The 25,358-nt window shown below is 50.5% G+C and overlaps 1 protein-coding gene across 1 annotated transcript in view; it reads right to left on the minus strand.

The window, feature by feature from the left end:
- MAP3K12 (mitogen-activated protein kinase kinase kinase 12) overlaps positions 1-24,859 on the minus strand; it is a 29,820-nt gene extending 4,961 nt beyond the window's left edge. Inside the window, exons 1-11 of the mRNA XM_044443168.1 lie at positions 24,385-24,859; positions 19,088-19,271; positions 16,704-16,895; positions 15,174-15,332; positions 14,712-14,870; positions 13,332-13,440; positions 11,563-11,672; positions 10,554-10,670; positions 9,307-9,444; positions 6,816-7,371; positions 2,176-2,246 (exon numbers count right to left, since the gene is read on the minus strand). Of these exons, the coding sequence (XP_044299103.1) occupies positions 2,176-2,246; positions 6,816-7,371; positions 9,307-9,444; positions 10,554-10,670; positions 11,563-11,672; positions 13,332-13,440; positions 14,712-14,870; positions 15,174-15,332; positions 16,704-16,895; positions 19,088-19,271; positions 24,385-24,859 (2,270 nt within the window). The remainder of the gene's footprint in view (positions 1-2,175; positions 2,247-6,815; positions 7,372-9,306; positions 9,445-10,553; positions 10,671-11,562; positions 11,673-13,331; positions 13,441-14,711; positions 14,871-15,173; positions 15,333-16,703; positions 16,896-19,087; positions 19,272-24,384) is intronic.
- Between the last annotated feature and the right edge of the window lie 499 nt (positions 24,860-25,358).

Here is a 25,358-nt window from a genome sequence, read left to right on the forward strand (position 1 = left end):
CTTTTGTGCTGGTTCTGTCATCTTTTCAAAGCCAGCTTAAGACTGCCCTCATCTCCCAGTGTTAAATGTCACACATGTAAACTGCTTTAACAGGTCTAGTTTCTTTTTTGATTGACACTGTTTTAAGGCAAGTGCTGATGGAAAAAGGCCAACAGAGCCCAGCATTTTTTTCTGCCTAAACTGAAACAGGATTGCCTCCTTAGTTGTTTACACGATTTTATATTTTGTATACTTTTATGTTGCATTTTATTATATCTGCATTTTATGCTGTATTTTTGATCGGTCTTGGAATCTGTGTTTTAAGAATTGCTGTGAACAGTCCAGAGAGCTTCACCACTGGATGTTACAGAAATGAAAGAAATAATATTACTGCACTCCAAGGCCTGGGTCTAGAATTTACCTTCTGCAAGAAGGTTTTGCAAGGTCTCACTGCCAGACTTGGGGAGCTTTCCTCTTCCCCCCTCAACAAACCCCAATCGTAGGGGTCTACAGGCCCTTTAGGTAGCATTTTCAGGGGGTTGGAGGGGCAGCTGCGGGAAGCAGGGGGTGGGGAAGGCCACTTCCATCAGTGTGGTTGGTCCAATTTAAATCTAGACCCAGCTCCGAGTTTCTCCATCCCTGTTCTGTTCCCCTTAAGTGTGTGGGCAGAGGAGAAACACTGAGCTGGTGAAGTGAGATCACACATTCTATTTTGGAAGGAAAGAGAAGAGAAGCGCAAGTGTTCTGTAGTGGCATCCCTGCATCTCCAGTAGAGCCCACTTCCAGCAAAGAGCGGCACAAATACCACTGGCTGATATTAACTGATCATGTGCTTTTCAATATTTGGAAAGCCTGCAGACAGGGAAGTAAGCCTGGCTTTCTTGACTTAGTCTTCTAGGCTTAGTCTACTCTTTTGCCGAACATATTAGCTAAGCTTTCTCCAAATGGGAGTCTTCCAGATATACTGGTTCACAGCTCTCATCATCCAAACTGGTTCAGGATGATGGGGATTGTATTCCCACACATCTGGTGGGCACTGAGTTGGGAAAAACTTTTATTTATGCATGTACTAGATTTCTATCCCAACTTTTCATTTTCTTTTTTTAAGAACTCAAAGTGGCTTACATAATTCTTCTCCTTCTCCTTACATCAACAACCCTGTAAGGCAGGGTAGGCTGAGAGTTTTTGACTGGCCCAAAGTCACCCAGTGAGCTCCATGGCTGAGCAGGGACTGGAACCCAGATCACCTAAGCTGCCATCCCATACTCTTAACTGTTACACCACATCAGCTCTCTGCACTGCACCAGATCAGAGTAAGCCTCTGAATTCCTGGGCTCACACTCACCCAGTGCAGAATCGCTCCTGCTCTGCTTTTTTCACCATTTTTGACTGCCTGGAGGATGCAGGGAGGGGGCTGGAGTAGCTTCAGGATCTCTCCTCTCCCTGCCCCCTTTGACCACTCTCTAAGATCCCTTTCCTAACATCAGACTGCACCCAGTGCAGTTATTTCTGTGTCAGCTAGCAGAGGGGCAGAGCTCTGACTCCCAGCTCCAAGGCTGGAGTGCTTTCTCCAACCTTGGAGCTGGGAACCTCCTAGGAACTATCCTGTGGCTGCTCAGACCATATCTAGGGGCCATAGGAGCATTCCCTAATGCATCTATTTTGTTGCGATGCTCCAACCAACCAAAGAGTGATGAATCAAAAAAGTTCAGTTTAAGGTAACAGAGACATAATGACTTTAAGAAGGCCTGATGATTTTTTTTTTTGTTCCTATTCCACGTCTGAGGGAGCTCAGGACAGGGCACATGGGCTTTCAAGCAGCTGGGCAACTTCCACTTACCTTGAATGCCCCTTGCATGGAAAAATACAAACAAATCTCCTGTTTTATTCCATGTATTATTTAGCATAGCTTTTCTCAGGCAGCGATAGCCAAAGCAATTCTACTAGATATTTAGTGCCGTGTCCTGAAAATATGGTGACACAGTGACATTCCCCGCTCCATCGGACGTTGTGTAGAGAATGCACACTCTTGGCCTCGGACCAATGAGCCACCAGGAGAACAACCCCTCTGCTCTTGCACAAAGAGCTGGAGGAGAGCAATCTGCCTGACGAGGCCTTCCAAGGGACCTGGCACTGACCATCCCCTCCTCAAAATGCCCAACAGGGTGAAGAGGCCCATAAAGGCAAAATGCTCACCTTTGCCGGAGGGGGAGCTCTACCTCGCTGTCCACCTCGCCTTCCTCCTCCTCTGAGGAGACGCCGCGCTTCTGGGCAAAAAAGAAAAAAGGAGAGTTGTCAGGGTCACGGCAGATAGAAGGTGAACCAAAACTCAGACGGAATCTACCCACCAATCCCATCTTTTGAAAGTACACTCCTGCTGCATGGAATTATCTTTCAACATGTTCTGTGAGCTGGACTTAGGGTGCTGAATGCAAACCCCTGTGCTCAATCAGGGCTGAATGGAGATAGCCCCAGTCAGGAGAGCGACACCATAGGGGCTGAATGTCCACACGGAAACGCAGCTTGCTTCATTCGCCATTCCACACGGTTGGGCTTGGATCCAGACACTGCTGGTGGAATGGACTTCCGTGTCCTCTTCTTTCCTTTGCAGCCCCCCCTCCCCTCCAGAGTCGGGGAAGGAGAGGACGCAGAAGCCCTGTTCCACCACCATTGTCCATCTGCGCAGGGGAAGATGCTTCTGGAGCGGCTGCTGTGACTTTTATTTCTATACTGTCCAAATGCTGAAGCTCTCTGGGCAGTTTGCAACAGTACATAAAATATATTCTAAAATACAGACAACAATAAGAACATCACAAGAAGTGCCATACACAATTCCAATGCCAAATTTAAAACAAGTGTAAAAAGCTACAATGGTCAATACAAATTCAAACAAAAGACCTGTTTAAACAGCTATTATAAGCCCCGATATAATATTAAATTGATTAAATGACCTGTGGTAGAGGATAGCCTTAACCTGGTGCCAAAAAGGTATTAAAATCGGTGCCAGGCAGGCCTCAAAAGGGAGTCTATTCCATAGCTTGGGAGCCACCATTGAAAAGGGCCTTTTCCATGTTGCCACCAACTGAGCCTCCGACGGGGGTGCCAGTCAGAAGCAGGACCCAGATCTTGATTGCAGTGTCTGGGTAGATTGTGATTGAGAGAGGTGTTCTGTCAGGTTTTGTGGTACCAAGCCATGTAGGACTTTATAGGTTAAACCCAGCATTTTGAAGTGGGCTTGGAAGCACAGGCAGCCCATGCAAGTGGGCCAGAATTGGTGCTCCATGCTAGGACCATCTGGTCCTTTTTATTACTCTGGCTGCTGCCTTTTGCCCAAGTGGCAGCTTCCAAATAGTCTTCAAGGGCAGACCCACACTGAGAGCCTTGTAGTAATCCAAGCCTCGATGGACATTATTTCACATCTCAGGACTATATGCACACAGCTCTGCCTGGTGGTTCAGAGAGGACACATGCAGGCATAGCTCCCATCTGAATGCCTACCTGTGGGCTCTGCTCAACTGAGGGACGAGGTTCAGAAGGTATAGAGCAGAGTGCCCATCCTCTGAGTGTCAGTGAGCACATCTGGCACTCTGAGAGCGCCTTGTGGGTGCTCTCACAACACGGCTGCTGTGGGAAGCTTGAGTCACTCAAATGGCCTCCTCGTAAGGCTAAGTGGAAGGTCCCTTGTCTAAGCTTTGAAGTACAAGGCAGAGTGGCAGGCTCCAAGCTCCAAAAGCCCAAAGCGCTCCTTTGAGCCTGAAGAAAAGTGGCAGTTTGGCTCTGCAGCAGGCCAGCCTCTCAGGTTAAAAAAATGATTAAGGAAATAAAAAATGTAGGCTTCTGAAGAGGCGAGGAACCTGCCAGGGGCCAACTGATGGATCTGGGGCACATGGGTTCCTGCGGGCAGCCTGTGGCAGACCCTAGGTAGGAAAGATCTGAAGTTTATGCACATCTGCAGTGCCTTAAAATTAAATCACAAATTTAATTTTTGTGATTTAAAATCTCATTTTTGTGAGATTTTAGGAGAGCACCCCCTATGAATCAAAGCTCAAAAGCCAAACACATCCTGAATATTTGTACACATTTCAGCACTAGGCAGAGTGTTTTATTTTTAGAGTATTTTAATGTTGAATAACAGTCTGAATTCTATTTTAATTCTACTTTTAGGTGGCATTTTAACTGAAGGATTTTAAAATTTTAATTGTTACTTATATATAAGGTGCAGTCCAATCTGGTTTTTGTGTGAAGTCAACAAAGTTGGTGCCCCTCTTGCAGGAATGGATGTTTTTATTGGAACTTATGTTTTATTATTTGAATTTGCTCGTATGTTGGATGTTTATGATTTGTTGGATGGTTTTTAGTTGTTATGAACCATCCAGAGAGCCATGTGGCTATTGTAATGGTCCATAAAAATGTGAGTGAGTGAATGACATATTTGCCTCTGCTCTAGTATGCTTACTTGCCCTAGCAAGGCTCATGTGGCGAGTCCTGCCCTAGTTCCCTCGGTGGCGGGACATGCCAGCATGGCAGGGTAACATGGCACGAACCTGTCGTAACCGGGACTCACCAGTTGGTACCAGCCAGTCCCTGGAGGTGTCCAGAGAGCTGTCTGGTCCTTCATTACTGGACTGTTCCAGGGTCTGGACACGGGGCTATAGGCAAGGTGCTCGGTAGGGTTCGGCCAGCCGCTCCTTGTCCCTTGTGGCCGACTATATCAAGGGAGGGCAGACAGCTCACGAGGCCCTTGGGATAATCAGCACCTCTTTAAGAAAGTGACCGGTCCCTCAAAGGAGGTAACAGTGTGACCCTTCCTGAGGAATCCTTCACTGGACACAGAAGATCTTAATAATTCGAGGCTGGCAGCAAATGCCCCCTTCTTGGACAAGGAGCTTGGACCCTCTTTGAACTTAGGCATCCTTTTCGGCGGAGGGGTTGGGAGGGTGTTAGGCCTAGATTTTGCACAGACTCTGCCTTGGTTCCTCAGTGAGATGGGATCTGTTGGGAGAGAGAAGGCAAGGCTGCCTCTCCGCCGGACTAAGGCAGGCAGGCAGGGGACCCACATGCCACCTTAAGTCACCTGGATTCTTCCTCAGATGCTGGCAACAACACTGATAACTTCTGATGCTCCTGGACAGGGTGGCCAAAGAGGGAAATGCACCACTGGAAAGGATGGTGACAGCAGGCACACATTTACACATGCTAATTTACATTTTGAGATGAAGATGAAGAAATTAGGTGTCCTGGATTTCTACTTAAATTGCAGCAATTCAGCAGAAAAACTAGACATGTCACTCTTGTGGAGAAGCCTATGAGCAGGTGACCCATGTGCCTCCATGTGCTCAGCAAGCTGCTCACTGCAGATGGGTTACTCCACGGTCCCTCCCTGCTCTCCCTCCTTTGGGTTCTTCACCCTGAAATCCAGCTGGACCTTTCGGACAGGAGGACAGATGGCCACCCTACCATAAAAGACCTGCAGACCACAAAACCGCGCACCTCACAATCTAAATGACAAGACAACTGCTATGCAAGTCAAGACAGAGAAAGCTGGAGAGAAAGAAAGAAAAGGGGCGGAAGCATTTCAAGAAGGAGACAGAATAGTACAATCACGAATGACCTATTTGAGACAAAAGAAGTGCTGAGATGCTTTTTAAAATTGGGCAAGACTGAATGGGCCAGATCTCAAGTGATTGCTCCAGAAATAAGAAGCAATCAACAAAAATGACAGGGCTGAGAAATAAGAATGAAAATGCAGGGGTGCACACACAAACGAACAAATAAACTGAAGAAGTGGAGGAACACAAGGATTAGGACAGTAAAGAGAATGGAAGCAAAGATGATAAATCAGAAGGAGAAAAAAACACGAGCAATTATGTTTAAATAAAGGAAACACACACTAGTCACTGATTTATTTCTGGGCTCAATTCAGGTAGTAGATTTTGACCAAAAAGTACTAAAAAGTGTGGGTCTTGATGTTCTCAGGGGCTATGTTCCCCTGTACAAACTTCCATTAAGGCTGATGATTAATTACATGAGTACCAGCTCATGTGGACACTAAGTTAGTATGCACAAGAATCAGGGTTTGTTTATGTGGTAAATTCTGGATCACCCCACCTCTAGGAGGTTCATTTGTCCTCTTTCCTGTTCTCTTTTTGGAGGCAGGCGAAAACAGGGGGAAAGTCCTTTTGCAATGTCTCTGCTGCTATGCAGCTGTACACATTCTATTTTTGTGTTGTTCTCTTCAGTTGAATGTTAAGGGGTTTGTACTGGCTTTTGCATTGTTGAGCACTTTGGAAACATACCATGATAAACTGGTGAAGACATGCAGCATGTTAAACAAGGAAACAAATAAGCCACCATCTGCTCTAGAGCAAGTGATTTTCTTGGCTACAACAGCCAAGCTTCTGAGATTGAGGGTGGCTGCTTATGAATCCCAGAAAATGAGGACAGAAGAGATAGGTGATTTCCATAGCATCTGCACATGCTAATTTCTATGTCTAGGTGGACATTTGCATATGTTTTGTTACAATTTAGGTAGAAATACAGTAGATCTCACCATAGTGGAAAAGACTGTGACTTGGGGCCTGCTGGCCTGCTCAGCTGCTGCCCAGGCCTCACTGAGGATGGGAAGTGGTTCTGGGGGTTCATGAGCTTGAAACTGGAAAGGGACAGGCCAGCCCTGCCAGTAGAGAAACCTTAACAACAGAAACCTGCCCTCCAGCAGCCTTTCAAGTAGAGGACTGCCCTTGGTACAAGAGACCACCTGGCCAGCAGAGATCGCCCTGGGTGTGGCCCAGGTATGATAAAACGAAGGAAGCCCTCCACTCCCTTTCCTGGCCTACCTGACTCCTGGTGACAGCTGCCCGATACAACATGGCCGCTGGCGTGAGGTGCTGGGATTGTGGCATGGCCCCTGCCCGGCTGCCCCGGCCGTGTTCCCGCTCGGCCTCCTCTCCGGGCTGCAGCCTCGCCTTTCCCGGGGGCCCGACCGCGCCCTGCCGGGAGGAGGGTGACTCGGGGCTGCTAGAGCAGGGCACAGAGGCTGCATCTTCACTGGGCGTCTCGCTGCGAGGCTGCTCCGCAGGCGGGGATTCGGGCCCGGCTGCCCCCTTGCGGCCCTCGGCTCCCAGTGTCGTGGAGATGAGGTCAGGGCTGGAGGAAGACATCTTGCGCAGCAGCAGGTCGTGTTGGAGCCCCCGCAAGGCCGCGCAGGGCTCCAGGCGCTTGGCTCCGGCCGGCTCCGCCAGCTCTCCGCAACTGCCCCGGGTGCTGACCTTGCGGTAGCGCGACTTGGCTCGGCGGCTGCGCCCAGGGGAGGGGGGGCCTTTCTGGCACACAGGGATGGCCAGCTGGGGCAGGGTTGGGTCCATGAGCACCTCCGTTTTCAGAATGTCAGGCCTGTGGAAGGGAAGGCACAGAAATTCAACAGCGCAACACAACACCATGGTCTCCCTTCTTCATGATCAATGTGAATACCTACTGAATTGCTGAGAGGAAAGTGGATGAGAAGAGCTTCTACAATTAGAACTGCAGCAGTAGCAGCTGCTCTTATTATTATTGCATTCCAGTTTAGAATATTGTCTCCTGCTGGTAGTTCTTCCCATATTGTTCCTGGCCTGCATTTATTGATTCCACAATAAAGGTATATTACTGCAGTTGTTAATGATGTCTTGTATTTTATGAATATGTAACATTCATATGAAACATATGTAAAAAGGCTGACTATAAGGGCTGACATTGATTGATCAAATCATCAACAATCTTGTTCACATTATTATTATTGCTATCAGTAGAAGTAAGTTTCAGAGAGTTTGGAAAGAAACTGAAATACAGACAGCTTGGCCTTTTTTTGCCTTAGCACACACAATGCCAGGGGAGGCCAAAGTGCCATTTTTTTGAGTCCTGGGCAAAACTGGTCTGCCTGCTTCTCCTTTTTCTGCTTGTTAGGAGCAGAGGTTGGGCTAAACAGAAGTGGGACAGTGTCCCTGGGAGAAGTCCATCCCCTGGCTCCCGGCCATTGCTCCAAGGCCGCCGTGCATCCATCTCTCCCTGCCAGAACATGGGAAGACTGAAGCTGCACCATCAGGCATATTCCAGAGTGCAGTTTTTGTTTGATGCTACCAGGTGGGGGTGCTGGCGAGTCATCTCACGCCTGAACACAAAAAGCAGCCACGTCAGAACAAATGGCTCAGTCCAGCGGCCAGCATGTCCTGCGCATGGGATTCCTGCTGCATTTGTGTCATCACTAAATAACCACCCTTATTTTGAGCCAGATTTGTAATGCTGAAGGATGGTTGCTAGTTCATGGCTGCTGCACATGTTATTTTTATTTATTTATTTTCTATGTTGTCCATTACTAAAAAAAAGTCTCTGGACGTCTTACAAGAAAGGAATCCAAGAACATGCAGCATCTATCTTATTCCACTAAATTTTGTCTTCATAACTCTGTAATTATTTATAATTCTGTCTGAAGAAATTGTGCAAAATAAATGGAGCTATCCAAATAAATGGAGTATATTTGCTTATTTGAATAGTGAAAAGTTAAGGAGCTATCCAAAGCATTACCTGGTCACTGGAAATGATATTTTATCTTTCTCTGATTTTTGAGATTCTGCTAAGTACTGACAGCATTTCCATGCATATTCTAAAGTCATAGGGGCTAGAAGCTTGATTAATTTGTTTAAAAATCAACAGAATAAAGCTAGTAATCCCAGGCTGCAGGATTCCCTGCCTGATATTACGTTTGTAGCTGTATCTCATCTAAGGATGTGGCAGCCCTATCTAGGCTGTACTAATATCTCTTGAGTGGGTCCCAGCTTGGAAATCCTGCACATATATACATTCCGAGGTCAATAAATCTAAATTCATCCCCTAGAAAATCTGAATTCTCTATCCAGTATACATTATGTAACCAAATTTGCATATTTCTGCTTATTTTCTCTCATTCATTCCACACTTGAAATTACTGGGCACAATTTATTCTTGCTTTGCTAGGCATTGCAAGGAGCCCAGACATATGCCAAACCCTGAAGGCACATCTTAAGCAGTTGCCCGTTGGCTTCTGAAATTCCTTACACACTTCCCAGTATGTCTGTATAATACTAGAGGCTAGAAACCTGCTTTTTAAAAACATTTTTAAAGAAAGACAGGCAGACAGCTGAGGCTCTTGGGTGGCTGAGTTCCACACCAAACGCTTCCCGTGTGCCTACACTCCCACGCAACCATGCCACTCGCGTTAGTCCACGCAGCCGTTCCCTGATGTGTCTCAGGGTGGCCCCATAAGCCACACTCCCTCCCTCCCTGCCCCATCGGCCCTTCTCAGCCGCTGCTCACCTCTTGCTGTGCGGCGAGAGCTTCTGAGGCACGTTCCTCTTCTTGATCAGCTTCTCCACTGTGTTGCCGTGCAGAAGGCTGCGGGAGGGATGGTGCTTGAAGAGCCCCGGGTACTTCTTCTCCAGAGCTTGCTCCCGCCTGTGGTTGGGGTGGGAAATTGAGGACGAGTGGGGAAGCACCGACAGAATGCATGCATTAATTTTATTTATGTTTTTATGCTATTTATAGTCTGCCTTTCTCCTGCAAGAGATCCAAGGCAGCTTGCAGATTCCTCCTCCTCTGCACATTATCCTCACAACAACCCTGTGAGATATTTCAGTGCCAAATTAAAACCTTCCTCTTCCAACAAGCATTTAATTTTTAATTTGTGGCTTTGAGAATACTGGCTTCTTTTTTTGGTTCTTTAATATTTCTACTGCGGTATTCATTTTAATGGCAGTTATTGCATTGTTTGGAGGCACTTTCTGGTGTTTGTAAACTGCCACAAGGGCCCCTGCCAGTTGGGTGGTATAGAAATTAGATCCAGTGCAGCGTGTTATGGTGCTTAGGGACTCAGGAGATCCGGGTTCAAGTCCCTACTTGGCTGTGGAGCTCACTGGGTGACTCTGGGCCAGTCAGTCGCTCAGCCTCACCTACCTCACAGGGTTGTTGTTGTAAAATGGGTAAAATGGAGAGGAAGAGGAGACTCTTGCAAACTGCCCTGGGTTGCCCGCAAGAAGGAAAAGAAGGCAGGGTAGAACGGTGGCACATAATGATAGGCAACTAGCGGCCCAGCACAACTTCCTTTCCAGAGGACCCATTGCCTTCCTCAGGCACCACGGCCCTTTTCCCCATGCCAAAAGAGGTGAAGGGGATCTTTCCCCCACTCCTCCTGGGTTAAGCAAAAATGGACACTGCTGGGTTTCCTCTGCTCTTTCCTTCCCTGCTAGCTTTGCATCCTGCCCGGCTACGCAGTGGTGCTTCAAGGAGGCCTCTGACGGTCAGCGGCAGCTCAACCCTGGGTGCAGGTTAAGGAAAGGGCGAGCGGAGGGCGCTGCAAGGGGATGGGGTCTGCCAAACTGTTTGCTGCCACTCATACCGGGGAATGAAGGGACCGAAAAGCGCATCGTTGGAGCGAGGCGGTGGGCAGAGATGCAGCGGCTGGCCCTTTGCCCTTGCTCAGTGGAAAAATAGGGCTTCTTGAGGAACATCTGTGGCCAAGAGAGGTGTCCCCGGCAGGTCCTGTGGAGGCATCTGTGCTGCCTTACCGCAGCAGCTCTTTCTCCTTGAGCTCCAGCTGCAACATGAGCGAGTTGAGCTCCATGTAGAGGTTGTTGGCCCGCTCCAGCTTGCGCTCGTAGTGCTCCCGGATGTCCAACGCGTGCCTGAGGAGAGGGGAAAGATGCTGGCAACTATTCTGCCAAGGCAGGCCTCCCTTTCCCTCCCTTTCTCTAAGTGGTAGGCAATCTCCCCCCTGGCTCCCCTTTGGAACCGGGCTCAGCAAACCACGCAATTGTCCCAGCATCTGAATGGCACATTCCCTCTTCTTGAGGTTCAGTTCTTACATTCAGGGGCTACTGTGCATCAGAAGTGCCTGGAGGCTCCCCAGCTTTCTTGGCATAAAGAACCCCAGAGGTGGTTCTAAGGGGACTAACAGCTGCATCCATGACTTGAACACCCTGGGAAAGCTGCAGGTACCAGGGTCCCCAGCCTCTGCAATGCTGCTAGGCTTCAACAAATTATAGCCTTCAAATAATTAGTTTTTATTTAAATAAGGGGAATGAGATGAGGAAATAGAGGAAGACATGGGGAGAAATTGGCAATATTTTCTGTGCAATCATGAGGGCTAGAAACTTGGCTGGGGAACCTGGCTGAAAAAAAGGAATGCTAATATTGTCATATATTCTGCACTGACATCCTTTCATCCTTTCCTTGCCTCTGCAGCACCTGTACACTTTTCAAATCTGCTCCGGAGGGTCTCTCAACCCTCTGGAGCAGAGCTGGAGGGTGCAGAGGGGGAGGTGAGGATGGAGAGGTCCCCTACTACCAGTGGTATCTCTTCTGTAAGTAGCACATCACAGCTGGATCCAACCCAATATATTGGCCCCATTTAGAAGTGCCCATCACTAACAGCAGGTAGGTAGCAGATCTTTGTATTTGCATCATTAATGCGCCAATGTTTGTTTATTTTATTTATTTATTTATTATATTTATATCCCACCCTTTTCTTGCACACTCAAAGCAGCTTATATCACTTCACATCAAGGCTCATCTTACCTGAGCTCTTCTCGCCGCCTGTGGATCAGCTCCTCCTCCAGGCGATGCAGACAGGTCCCTTCAGATTTGATCTTTTCGAAGTGCAGCTTCACTTCCTCCCGCCACTCAGCCTGTGGGAGAGAAGAGAGCTTCATATGTTTTTGTCCCGGATCCTGAACCTACATACTTCAAACCTGCTGAGATCAAGAAACAATTCCAAGCGGCCTTTGCAGTGGTTCCGCTCCTATCTCAATGGCCGGTTCCAGAAGGTGGTGCTGGGGGACTATGGCTCTGCGCCATGGCAGCTATGCCATGGAGTACCGCAGGGGTCCATTTTGTCCCCTTTGCTGTTCAACATATACATGAAACCGCTGGGAGAGGTCATCAGGAGGTGTGGGCTGCGGAACCATCAGTACGCTGATGATACCCAGCTCTACCTCTCGTTTTCCACCAATCCAGGTGAGGCAGTGGCTGTGCTGAACCGGTGCCTGGCCGAGGTAATGGGCTGGATGAGGGCCAATAAACTGAAGCTCAATCCAGACAAGACGGAGGTCCTGTTGGTTGGTGGATCGGGCTTCGGAGAGGGTGAATTGAACCTTGTCCTGAATGGGGTTGCACTCCCTCTTAGGGACAAGGTCCGCAGCTTGGGAGTGCTCCTCGACCCAGAGCTTTCACTGGAAGCTCAGGTAACAGCAGTGGCGAGGAGTGCTTTCCTCCAGCTTCGGCTAATTCATCAGCTGCACCCCTATCTGGAGAATGACTGCCTTGCGACAGTGACACATGCGTTGGTGACTTCCCGTTTGGACTTCTGCAACGCGCTCTACGTGGGGCTACCCTTGAAGACGGTCCGGATACTTCAATTGGTCCAAAATAGAGCTGCCAGGCTGCTGACGGGGACTGGACGTTATGTTCACATGACTCCAGTTCTCCGTCAGCTTCACTGGCTTCCCATTGAAGTCCGGGCCCAATTCAAGGTGTTGGTTATGACCTATAAAGCCCTAAACGGCTTGGGTCCTGGTTACCTGAAGGAGCGCTTACATCCTTATATGCCCAGCCGCCCCCTGAGATCGGCGGGAGAGGCCCTTCTCCGGGAGCCCTCCATGGAAGAAGTTAGGAGGGTGGTTACTCGGAGGAGGGCTTTCTCAGCGGTGGCGCCTAAGTTATGGAATGCGCTCCCCAGAGAGGTCCGCCTGGCGCCGTCGTTATTTGTTTTTCGGCGCCAGGCGAAGACCTTTTTATTTAAGCAGTATTTTAAATGTTAATATTATTGAATTTTATTTGGCCAGGGCGGCTTGTTTTATAGTGTATATTTGTATTTTATTGTATATATTTTAAAATGTTATTTTAAATTTTTTGTTGTAAGCCGCCCCGAGGCTTCGGCGAATGGGGCGGCATAAAAAAATGTTTTAATAAATAAATAAATAAATAAATAAATAAATAAATAAACCCTAAGAGTTCTTAGGAGAGAGAAAGCACCATTCAACCCAGTGGGACTTATTTCTGAGAAGCTTAGGTAATTGCATTGCAACACTGGCCTTAATTCTTACAGGGTCCTCTCACTTTTGCTAGTCTCTGCCTCTCAGCCCAACTACTTCACAAGCAGGTTGTGTGAATAGAATTAAGGAAGAGAGAACCTTTTTCACCACTGTGGTGGATATCATGAAGACCAGTGAGAAAACCTCTCCATTAGATTCTTGGCACAAAATGCAGGGGTAGCAGTCATGGGGGGCCAAAAAGGGAGCAGCAGCCCTGTTGAGTGCTGGGAGAAACGCAGCCCTGAGGAAGCCCACCTGGGATTTGAAGTAGGTCTCCTGTGGCGTGGACAGCACATCAGCAGACGCAATGTCAAGATGCAGCAGGATCTGGCGGAAGGAGGGACGGTTGCGAGGTTTGCTGTTCCTGAGGGAAGAAGGCAAACTAAGCGCAGAGGGAGACAGGAGGGAGGGTCTGGGCCCAGTGCGGTTGACGTGGCCAGCAGCAGTGGCCCTCCAGGGATTCAGGCGGCCCCTCTGCCAGGATGGCCAGTACTCTGCCGCTGAGCCATCACCCGCCTCCCTGGCCCAGGGGACAACTGCTGTGAGCAGGGAGTGTTTGGAATGAGACAGACTCAGAGTCCCTGCCTGGGCCTACTGTTGAGCACCCACTGGATGCCAGCCAGGGAAACACGATACGATGCTACTAGGCCTATTAATCTCAGCTGTGAAGTAATGAAACGCATTCATGAAATTTCTGCAATTTTCCAAGTAGCGTGCAAATGTGTGGGTGAGGGAGTGTGCAAGCCCCACATTTCAGTTTGCTTCAGCACTGTTTGGCCAGACTGCACTCCCTGCAGAAGAGGCCCGTGCTTCACTCACGCCTGGGTTCTCACCACACAAGCCCACCATGCGGCCAGTGGGGGATGTGTAGAAATGGGGTGCCAGGGACATCGTTCTGCTTTCTGTCTCTCTCTGCACAGATCCTTCCCTCCCACTCCTCCTCCTCGGCCTCCATACGCTGAACCACATTCTGCTTGCGCGGAGCACCACACAGTTCTGGAAGCAGCTGGCACCGGTGGGAAAGCTTCACCCCATGCCTGGCAGGGCACATGAGCAAGCATGGGCTGAATCCAGCCTTAATCATACTGGATTAAGAGAGCAGACCTGCTGAAATCCATAGGAGTCAAACGAGCCGTGATGAACTGGAGTCCCTCTGATTTCCGAGGGGCTGCTCTGAGTGTGATCAAAGCTTGCCTCCTTTGACACCGTGCAGGGGCCTGTTCGTAGCCAAGGCATGCTTGGGGCAGCCCCATGGCAGGGTGGGAGGCCTCTTTCAGCCCAAGGGCTGCATTCCAGGGGCAGACAGGGCAAAGACCATGCCGACTGGGCCAGAAGACCCGCTGTGCTTGAAGCGTTTACTTCCTGTAGCCAGCCCTTAGGAGTGGCATTTCATGGCAAGAAATCATGGCAAGAAAGCCCGAAAACTACACATGACGGGGGCTTGAGAGGGAGAGGTCTGGACCAGGGGAAGGAGGCCTGTCTGGGGTACCCCAGAGGGCTGCCCTTGGCTTGTGGCCAGAGGTGCTGCAGCCCTGTCCTATGGCAACAAACATCCAGCGACCCGGGCGGGAGGCCCATGCAAGCCCCACGATCTCACACCGGGTGCAGCAAGAGTTTTGGTAGTGGCGGACTCACCAGCACTGCCGTAACAGGATCTTGAAGCCGTCGGGGCAGCTGGTGGGCACGGGCAGGTGCAGGCTGTTGCTGCCCACACCCCAGATGATGGCCGAGGAGTCCACATCCTTGTAGGGGATCTCCCCCGTCAGCAGCTCCCAGAGAACGACACCAAAGGACCTGTTGCGGGGTGGCGGGAGAACAACAGGTCACCCGCGGGTGGGGGAGGCATGTGGCCCCCTTCCCTCCTCAGGCCTTCCCATCTCTTCCCACTCTGGGTCCTTCTTTCCACCTCCCCTGGCCTGGCACCTTCCAGAAGCTTTGGACTACTGCCCCCATCACCCCCACCCAACATGTTTTGTGGCCACGCTTCACAGACATGGGTAAGCAACCTAGGCCAGTTTTACTTCCCGGCAGCTACTTTCCAGCACCCCTGGCACCTCCTCACTCCCCTCTCCCTCCTCTGGGCCTGCCTGTCCTCACCAGATGTCCACCTTCTCTGAGACAGGCTCGTTCCGAATGACTTCGGGTGCCATCCAGGCCACAGTGCCGGCGAAGGACATCTTGGTGCTTTTGTCACTCAACTCTTTGGAGGTGCCGAAGTCGGAGATCTTCACCACGTCGTCGTAAGTGATCAGCATGCTGGGAACAGAGGTGAGCAGAAAAAGGGCTTGGGCTGAGCTGAAAAAAACCGCTGCGGAGGCCCTCAGGCCAAGGCAGATGCGACGCTCGCGGCGGCCAGCAGGGGGAGCCGCAAAAAAGGCTAACTCCTTACTGATGAAGCCGGAGCTGCATCGCTTTGGCTTCATGCGGCCACACGGTGCTGGCAGGGAGAGGAGGCCACGCCACTGGGGGACGGGAAAAGACGGGCCTTTCCTCACCCTTTCAGCAAGCTTTCCATCTGGGAATGTTGCAGATGCCTCCAGACCAGGGCTCCCAAGGGGTAGGGTCCGCCTTCACTGGGGAGTCCATGTTTACCCCAAACCTCTCCAGCTGCAGCTTTGCTGCATGGCTGAACTAGGGGGAGAAGTGATACCCACCTCCATCCAAACAGGGCAATCGAGCCTACAATATATGCAGTACCTGCCTGGCGACTCACGTGCAGCATGCCGAGGCTCTTCCTTCCATTTGGAAGGCCTCAGTGGCTTGGCTGCATAAATTATGTACTCTGCACTTTCACTTGGGCACATATGCGTAGCACCCACCTTAGCCATGCTTAGCCATGCAAGCACATTTGCTCACATTTGTCAGCTCCCTTCTCTGTTGTCTTCCCCACATCTGTCTATTCCATATTGCGCGTCCCTTGGAGGCAGAGAACTGTTTTCAACACAACCATTTTTTTTGTGTGTGTTTACAAAATTCTGCAAGGCACCATGGATACCACTGGTGCTTTACAGCAAGGAAATGGCATTCACACAGGACTTGGGAGTAGAATCAAAAAGGTAATATGTATTACTTGATTTGCACAGTTTACACAGATTAATAATTTCTCCACCTGCTGCATGAATGAAAGTAGCCAGGAAAGCCCACAACAAAGAGTGATCTCTCTTTCTTTCTGCTAAGTGTATATCTGTGCCAATGGGACAACTGGAGTGTGTGTAGTGGTTCGTGTGCGTGAGCACGTGGCCCCACAGACTCTGGAGTTGTGGCTGTACCAACTGCTGGCAAGCAGCTATCTGATTTACTCATCTGGAGAGAATTCAGGTTTTGTGCCAAAAGAATTCCCCACCCTGCCTTACAGGAAAAGATGTTAACTTGGCAGGGAGGTAGAGCACAGAGGGTTCTTGCAATTGCAGCGTTCCAAGAGTCCCAGCCCTGCTGCAACTTCGAAACCAGCAGTGATTCTTTTTATCAGGAAGCAAGGGTAGTTAAGTGAGCTTTACCCCCCAGTCCCAGCTTGGGTTTCCCATCTACCACTAATCACCTGATTATCCTCACCTTCTCTGTACTGCCCCCCCCCCCACACACACACACCGGGTTAATTTCCTGGTGATGCCTGGCTTTGCCTCTTACTTGGGTGACTTGAGGTCGCGGTGGATGATCTTGTGCAGGTGGAGGTAATTCATGCCGCCGGCAATGCCCATGGACCAGTCGACCAGCAGGGATGGGGTGACCTTGCGCCCTGCACGCAGCACCTCGTACAGCTGGCCCTGGGCACAGAATTCCATGATGATGCAGTAGCAGGGAGCCTGGGTGCACACGCCCCTAAGACGAGGAGAGACCAGGAAGCATGCCAGGTTAGTACTGGCTGGAGCACACATGGTGCTGGCGAGAGCAAGTTCATATGCTCTGGTATGGTGTGCTAGCAGAGCTGCAGTAATATCCCCGAAAGCCAGGCCGAGTTCTCAGAGCTGCATGGTAAGAGGCCATTCAGGTTTTGAAAAGAGGAGTGGGTTCAGTTCTATGTGGAAGCCCCACCATGAGCCGCAGAAGGAAGTCCTGCTCTTTAATTTTGTGCAGGTAGGACAGATTGTCACTGTTGCTCAAAGGCAAGCAAAAGGCACTCTGTGCATGCTCCAAGAAACCAGAGGGTAACTGGGACATTGCAGCTTCTAGTTCTCACAGTGAAGGAGACATGACAATGAAGCCAATTTCCTGGGGAGGATGTGGGCTCTCCCTCGCTAGGCATGTTCAGAAAGCATCTGGGCAGCCATCTAAGTGGGATGGTGTAACTTGGGTGTCCTGCAACAGCAGGGGGTTGGACCCAATGGCCCTCTGGCCCCTTCCAACTCTACTCTTCTACGATTGTGCATCTTGTCAAGGGGAAGACCTGCCTGACCCCATCTGTCAACCAGAGAAAGAACAGCACCTGGAAGCATGGTTTCCCCTTCCTTGCCAGAAGGGAGCCCCCACTCTAACCACCAGCTGCTCTGGGATTGCAGGGCTGAAGGGACCCATTATCTGTGGCATTTGTTGCAATCTGTTGGAAGTTGCTTGAAGGATCATTTGATTGTAAGGCAAGGGTACAGATCTTCAAAGCAAACAATAGCAAAGAAAGTTTGCAACAAAATGTTGCAGTTTGCAGGGCTCCTGCTTCAGCCAGCCAAAGCCTTTTCAAGGACACTCTCCTTGGGGAGTGGGCAATTTTGGAAGATCCAGAGGCCCTTTCTGCCTTGGAAACCCCTCCCCGCATTGTGGGCCACACACCCCACAGGGCACTGGAGAAAAATGGCAGTGGTTTGACTTCAGTGGCAAACTGTGAATCCCAAAACATCTAAATCTCATTTGTTTTTCAGTGAGATCTGGAAATTTTAGGTTTCCGTATAGAAGCCTAAAATAGCCAAATCTTGCTTGAAACTCTGTGAAAGACAGCTATTTTGCGTTTTCTCTGTGGCAGCAATTTTTGTTTTCACTGGGCAGCAGCTGCAGCAAGAAGCAGTGAGGGCAGCCAGCACCCCACTGCCACGTGCTGCCCGCCACAGTCCTCTTCCGCGACTACCACTGGCTGTTTCCCAGCCACCCCACTGCCTGCAAGAGCCTGTGAGTGGCCAGTGAGCATGCTGAGTCTTCACTGGGCTGCTTTCAGTTTTCCAGCAACCCCAGCCTGCATGTTGGGAGTTGCAGGCCGTCATGTCTGAGGACGGCTGCCTTATACAATATTACTATATATCTGTTTTTTTAAGGAAAGGCGAGGGCAGTGATGGGTAATAAAGTGCGACCTTCAGATGAAAAGCAACAGGGCTTGCTGAAGGTTCAAGTTGGCCATACACCATTGGAGTGGGGCAGATATACCGCTTCCCAAACAACAGGCATCCATCCCAAGGGCCTGCCAGAAGGAGGGTTCCTTTCCTGAAGAGGTTCTGCTCTTCCACCCCAGGGGTCCGGCCCTCCCACGCTTGGCCCTAGGCTTCAGAACACCAGGCAATCTCTTTGCTATGCAGATCTTCATTGGCATTTTGCAGCTACAAGAGAAAGCAACTCTAAAAGTCTCCAGTCAACTGAAAGATAGGCCTCGGCTTATGTAAAGAATGTTGAACCCAAACTGGAAGCATCTCCCCCAAGTCCCTCCCTTTCAGTAACACCCTCAGGGTGGTGAATGGCCAGCCAGCAAGACCTAACCGGGCAGCTCTACTCTCTTGATGCCTCATTATGGCACAGGGACCAGGCAAGGCAGGGCTCTCCCTCTCCCTCTTCCTGGGCCCCTGTCGTCTCTTCCAAAACATTTCTGCTCTCCTCATCAGCCTGCAAACTTGTGGGCAGTGACCTTGAGGGTGCTTCAAAGGCCTTTGCTTCTCCCTGAGTTTCCAAAAATCCCATCACCGAGTCTTCATGGCTTTCTTCAAAACCTGAGTCACGATGACTCAGGAATGCCCACCAAGAGTGGCAGTCTAGTTCATTCCTGACAGGTGCCAAGTCACTAGTCCACAAGACACCCCACCAGCCCTGCCCACACTCACTTGAAGGTGATGATGTTGGGGTGCTTCAGCTTCCGCAGGTGCTTGATGTCCGTCTCCTTAAGGTCTCGCACCTTCTTGACAGCCACCTCCTCCCCATGGAAGCGCCCCAGGAAGACAGCCCCTTGGGCCCCACTGCCCACCCATTGCAGGTCCATGATCTCCTCAAAGGGTACTTCCCATGGATCTGCAGCAGAAAGGCAGAGAAAGTCAACAGTCATTCCAGGGAAAGGGAAGGAGAAAGTGAGCCCACTGTTTCTCCCAAGATCACAGGGCCTGGGAGGCGTATTTTCCCCCAGCAATCACAAAAGTGATGCCCATTACAGGAGCAAATACAAACTTTTCCAAGGCACAGAATTCCGCACCCTGAGTTTCAAAACTTTCCTTTAAAAAAAATTCCTGCAGAAAGTTTGTGACTGTTATGGGTGTATATAAGCTCTCTCTGTGTGTGCACGGAATGTGTCATCAGGGGGCAAGGAAGGACTTCCAGTTGTAAAGGACTGGAAAATCGCCCGCCTGCACATCTAATTGCTCCTCCCCTGTGCAAGTGCTCCCTACCCACCTGAGCGCACCAGTGAAATCCCAGCCATTCATGAGATGGTCACCAAAAACCTGTCCCAAAGTGCCAGAGGGGGGCATAAAAACAGAACAGGAAAGAAGGAACTGTGCCATTAAAGAAGCCATTAGTTCCAGGCCTTGAGGCTACCTTTCAGACTTGCATGGCACCCAACCCTGCCTGTGTGTTAGCAGGGGGCAATCCCCCTGGAGCTGGGGCAACTGGAGGCCAGTGGTTTCTGAAGCAGATGTCAAAGGACAGAAATGTTTGCTTCTGGGAAGGGGTGGGCCTGTGTAGCTCGCTGAAGGCCGCTCTGCTGAGCAGTTCTTCAGAAAACAAGTGCTTCAGTTGCTTCCGGCATGGCTTCAAGAATTACCAGTGCTGGGTCCTGGGAGCAAAAGTGCCGGAGCGGAGGTGCTGCAGCAGGTGTGGATATTGCCACTTGTTCCTTGCAAGTGTGTGGAAAGGTGTAAAAGGCGCTCAGCTGGGATCACAGCAAAATGCTACTGGAACTATTCGTATCTGAAGGAGACCGCTAGGGCAACTGCATGAATTTTCCCACCCTGTTGAATGAATGGGTCACATCCATTTGGATGCTACGGGGACATGGTTTGGGAGAGGGCCTAAGGCACGCATGTGTGTCCCCGGCTCAGACTGGCCATGGGTCCTTTGTTGCTCTAGGATGTGTATAAGAAAGGAATACAACATTTAAACTGTTAAACTGGTTACCTGAAGGAGCGCTTACATCCATATATGCCCGGCCGCCCCTTGAGGTCGGCGGGAGAGGCCCTTCTCCGGGAACCCTCCGTGAAAGAAATTAGGAGGGTGGGTACTCGGAGGAGGGCCTTCTCTGCGGTGGCGCCTAAGTTATGGAATGCGCTCCCCAGAGAGGTCCGCCTGGCGCCGTCGTTATTTGTTTTTCGGCGCCAGGCGAAGACCTTTTTATTTAAGCGGCATTTTAATTGTTAATATTATTGGATTTTATCTGGCCAGGGCGGCTTATTTTATATTGGTATTTTTGTATTTTTAACTTAATGTTTATATTTTTTAATTTAATGTTATAATTATTTTTTAACTTATTGTTGTGAGCCGCCCTGAGGCTTCGGCGAATGGGGCGGCATAAAAATGTTTTAATAAATAAATAAATAAATAAACAAACTGCAGGCAAAGATCTCGCTGGTTCATTCACATCAACAACCCAGTTCAGACAATAATCCATACTCAAGGACTGAGTCTTGGTTGTGGTTGAATCATGAGCTGTTCAAACATGCATGATTGTGCTGCCTGCATTAACAAGCCATGGCTTGTTAACCTGAAACAACCCCTGAAGAAAACTCATGGTGAGTTGCTCACTATGGTGCCTGGATTCAGACATGGGGAAACCCATGTTTCCCTCCCATCATGGTTTGATGACAACCCTCACTCCCAGAGTGTGGGCTACTGTTTCACCCAAACCCAACAAAACCCAGCCCCACCATTTTTGTGTTCCTTGCTGCCCTTTAGGCTTGCCAGGTCCCGATGCTGCAATGACAGTGGAAGTGACAAGAGGAAGAAGCAATTGTTAGAACACCCCCACCCCCGGCGTGGCCCTCTGCCTTCCTGGCTTAAAGTTTGCAAACCTCCCCTCCCCTCCCTGGCAGTGCCCTTCCTACCAATAGCACAGGGGTGCACAACCTGCACTCCAGCGCTACATACTGGTTTTGGCTGCTCCTGATGAAATCTCACTGGGAAGTAGCAGAGCTGGATTGAGGCACCCAAGTCTCTTCCACTTCCAAGATTATTTTCCTGCCTCTGTTGGCTGACTCTGGATGAGACCCTGGGGGAAAAAGGGTGGTGGAGCTCGGCATAGGACATGGGCCCCCATGCCCTTACGTGAGGTTTTGATCTGGTCCAACTTTCTGCTTGCTTCTTCTCATCAGAGACTCTCAGATTCTAGCTTTCTGACTATTACCTATATTGCATTTCTTTTCTTGACCAGCTCTTGTAGCACTCCCTTTCCATTCCTATGCAGCTCCAGTCCCTAGACTTTTTTAGCATGATGGTTTCTTAGGGCCCCTTCCCTGAGTAGCCACTGCTTGACTCTCTTCCCAGTTCTTCTCCTTAAGCCTCTTTCTCCATCAATCTTCCTTCAGTGTCCTCCTCTGTTCACTCCCCACTCTGTTTCGTTCAGTCATCTTCCCTTTGAGCTGCCTCTCTCTGAGCTTCCCTATGGGACCTCATTCTATTCCTTAGCCTGCCCATAAGAAGTTGTCATCTCAGCCAAAATGACAACTTACCTTTCCCTCCTGGAAGCTGGATTGCAAACTGTTCCATTCCCTGAACATTCTGTGCTATGGTAGCAGCTCAGCCAGTCCGAGTGAGGGCTCACACCTGGCATTTCATGGCTTGCAAATTAAATTAACGTTCTGCCACATGCTGACGGCAATCTGGTAGGGCCACTAGGGGCCAGTCAAAGCTGCTTTGGAACCCATCTCTGACTCACACTCTGCCAGTGGGCCATCCCTGTTCTCAAGCGGAGCTCGGTAAGCCACAAGTTGCAACCATTCCTGATACTTTTTAAGGTTGCACAACATGATGCCTTCAAGATCACTTGGGAAAGCATGCCATGTATCTTCGCGACAGTTTATTACAGGCCTGTCCTGAGCCAGGTATGCATCTAAAAATGGGTCCTAGGTTCACCTAAGTCTCTTTGCATTCAAAAGAAATCACAGTTGCAAAGCCTTTGAGGATTAATTTGTAATCTGTGTCAATGATGTTATGGTTTGATCTGACACTGTTGTTAAGGGGGTGCTGTTCTTTAATTTGGATTTGCTACAGGAAATCCACTTTATGGCATGTTTTTGGATTAGGTAGAACATAAACCAAACCTTGTATAATAATGCCATCTGCTTCCAGATGCCTGGCACCTAGTGCTAGCCAAAGTATCGGTAGAATTGCTATTAACTTTCTAGAGTATCAAAGTATTACACTGCGGTTTATGTGTACCACCCATTATGGTCTGTCCACATCAGCTGGCATGATGTAATGGCCTCAGGACCATAGAACAGCACCCACTGCCAAGCTTAGGATGAATGTTCTCCACTTGTGTTAGGCTGTTTTTGATGCACTGCTGCCCATGTGAAAATGGCCATCTTTAAAAAGATGAAGAGTAGGTCTCAAAGCATCTGGGGGTGTGGAGATTCCACGTCTATGTTTAGGAGGAAGCAAAAACAAAAAATAAGGCTTGGGCTTTCTGTGGTCTATGAAAGGATGGAAGAATGAGAGAGCAAATCCAGGAGAGGAGTGACTGGAGGATAGTGTCCCCCCCCCCCCCCAAATTGAGTGAATGAAGCATGATAATTCCATGCTAGCAGGGAGGTACCCCACTTCCCCGAGGGTCCGTCAGCTCACCTCGTCTCTGAAGCTTCCATGGTGACATGGGCAGGGGAAGAATCATCAGGAAATGGAGAGAAAGGGAGGGGTAATAATCTCTGTCTGGGGAACTTGTGACTTTTCACCTGGGAGAGTTCTTTCCTTGTTCTCATGAGCCCGACCCTTCCCTTCTTGCCCTAGGCGCCAAATCACCGGACAGTCCTTTGCAGTGCAGATCTTCACTGGCACTTCACAGGGAACAAGACCGTGCAACTCTAAAAGCCCCCCAGCAAGCTGCGTGATAGCCTCTGCTCATGTAAAGAGTATGCCAGAGTTGAACCCCCACTGGGAACCCCCCCCCCCCCCCCCGTCCTTCACTTTCATAGTGCTGTGGCTGCACCCTCAGGGTGGCTCCTGCTGGTGGAGAGCTGGTCTGCGAGAGCCACACAAGCCCTCTACCTGGGTAGCTCTTCTCTCCCGCTGCCTTGTCACAAGGTCAGGCAAGGAAAAGGCTCCCCCTCCACTTCTGGCTCCCCTCCGGTCTCTTCCAAAACGTGCCTGCGCTCACGGTGGGCCTGGGAAACCGCAGGCAATGACCTCGATGGAGCGTCATAGGCTCCTGCCCTCCCTGTCTCCTCCTGCCCTCCCATCGCCTCTTCCGTGGTGTCCTCCACTTCAGAATCCAATAATGCAGGCCCTGGAAAGTTGGCAAAGAGTGGGCGTCTGGCCCACTCCTACACCCATACTTCTTCCTTCTCAAATCTGCATAGTGGTGCCCTCCCCTGATTTCAGCAGGCCTTCATGTCCAGCAGCCAAAGGTGGCCTGTCACAGCACCAAGCAGCCACCTTTCACTGCCACCATGTCACCACGGCCAGGGCCCTGTTCACCTGAGAGTACCAAATCCTAACATATTACAGGTGAAGTTCCTGGCCACAGAAGCCATTTGAAAATCCGTAGGTGCCACGATTGTATGGGTGGCAACGAGAAAGAGCGCAGTGTAAACTCTTGATCACGGTTGAAGATGATAACGCCAACCCTGACCCTCTGCTTAAAAGAGTCCCTAACCGTTCTGCTGCCACAAAGCCTGATTTAGACTCACAGCCATGCGGCAGAACATACCTAACCATGGGGAGAAAGGAAGCCACAGGTCCGTTAGCCTGTGATGGTCCCCCACAATGGCAGAGGAAAGGAAAATTCCCTAGCTGGAGGTGTCAGAGAAGGGAGTTGGGACCTTCTGAATGCAAAGCAGCTCCTCCAGCACACAAGCGAGCCCAGGCCCTGGCCCTTCCCTTATGGGCCACTGCCTGAAGCACAGTGGCTTCTGCCCCACAGCTCAGTCCCCCGAATACCCCCTGGCCAGCTCCTGCCACGCAGGGACCCCCGTCTCCTCACCTTCTTGCTGCTGCTTGTGTTCAGTGGAATACGCCTTGCCGATCATGGTCCACACAGGCTTGAGGCAACCGAACAGCCCTTCCAGGAAGCCGCTCCCTGTCTGGCAGTGGATCCGCACCTGGTCGGCGTGGTAGCGGGTGGGCCGCACCTCCGGATTCCCGGCCCCAGCCCCGGCCCCGCCGCCCCCGCCACTTCCCGCCTCGTTCTCGTGGAGCTGCAGCACGCTGTTGGCAAACTGGTCGTGCGTCTCCTCGCTGGGGGTGGGGCTGTGCCCACCGCCCCCACCTCCGCCCCCGCCCCCACCCCCATCGATCGGCAGCACGTCCCGCAGCACACACTGGGTGGGCGTGAGGTCCTTCTCGGGGGTGCAGTCCGAAGCATCGGGGTCCAGCTTGCGGAGGGAGCTCTCCGTCAGGATCGTGTTGAAGCTGCCAAAGGACGGGGAGGGAGTCCGAGTCTCATGCAGGCATGCCATGATGAGGCAGTTCTGGGTACTGTGCAGCCGGTCCCTAAGGGGCGCGTGGGGGGAGAGAGAGAAAGCGTCATGGGTGGGAGGGCTGATCACATAAGACAATCCGGCGGATTCTAGGCCACCTTGCAGATTAATACCAGCACCCTGAAGCAGAGTATCGGAAGGAAATGGGATCATGGTGACCTGTGGAGACCTTGCCAGATGCTGCCCACTGCTGAAGTTACGCCTCTTGTCCCGCCCTTGCCCCTGCCCCTGGCCCCGGCCAATCAAATCACAACCTCGGCTGCTACCAGGAATATTTCAGGGGCATCTTGCACCCAAGAGCATGTTTTTAAAACCCGGTGGTGGCTTCATGTGGTGCACAGCCCCTTTGGCTGCACTTGATTTACAGTGGTGGAACGGTGTGCAAAGTTTCTGCTGTGCACCACTTTTCTGCTGGGACTCCTACACGGGAAAGGGAGGGTCCCCGACGTGTTTTGTAAAGGCATGTCTGAAACACTGT

The sequence above is a fragment of the Varanus komodoensis genome, unplaced genomic scaffold, assembly GCF_004798865.1.
Source record: "Varanus komodoensis strain SLA01 unplaced genomic scaffold, ASM479886v1 scaffold41, whole genome shotgun sequence".
Lineage (NCBI taxonomy): Eukaryota > Metazoa > Chordata > Lepidosauria > Squamata > Varanidae > Varanus > Varanus komodoensis.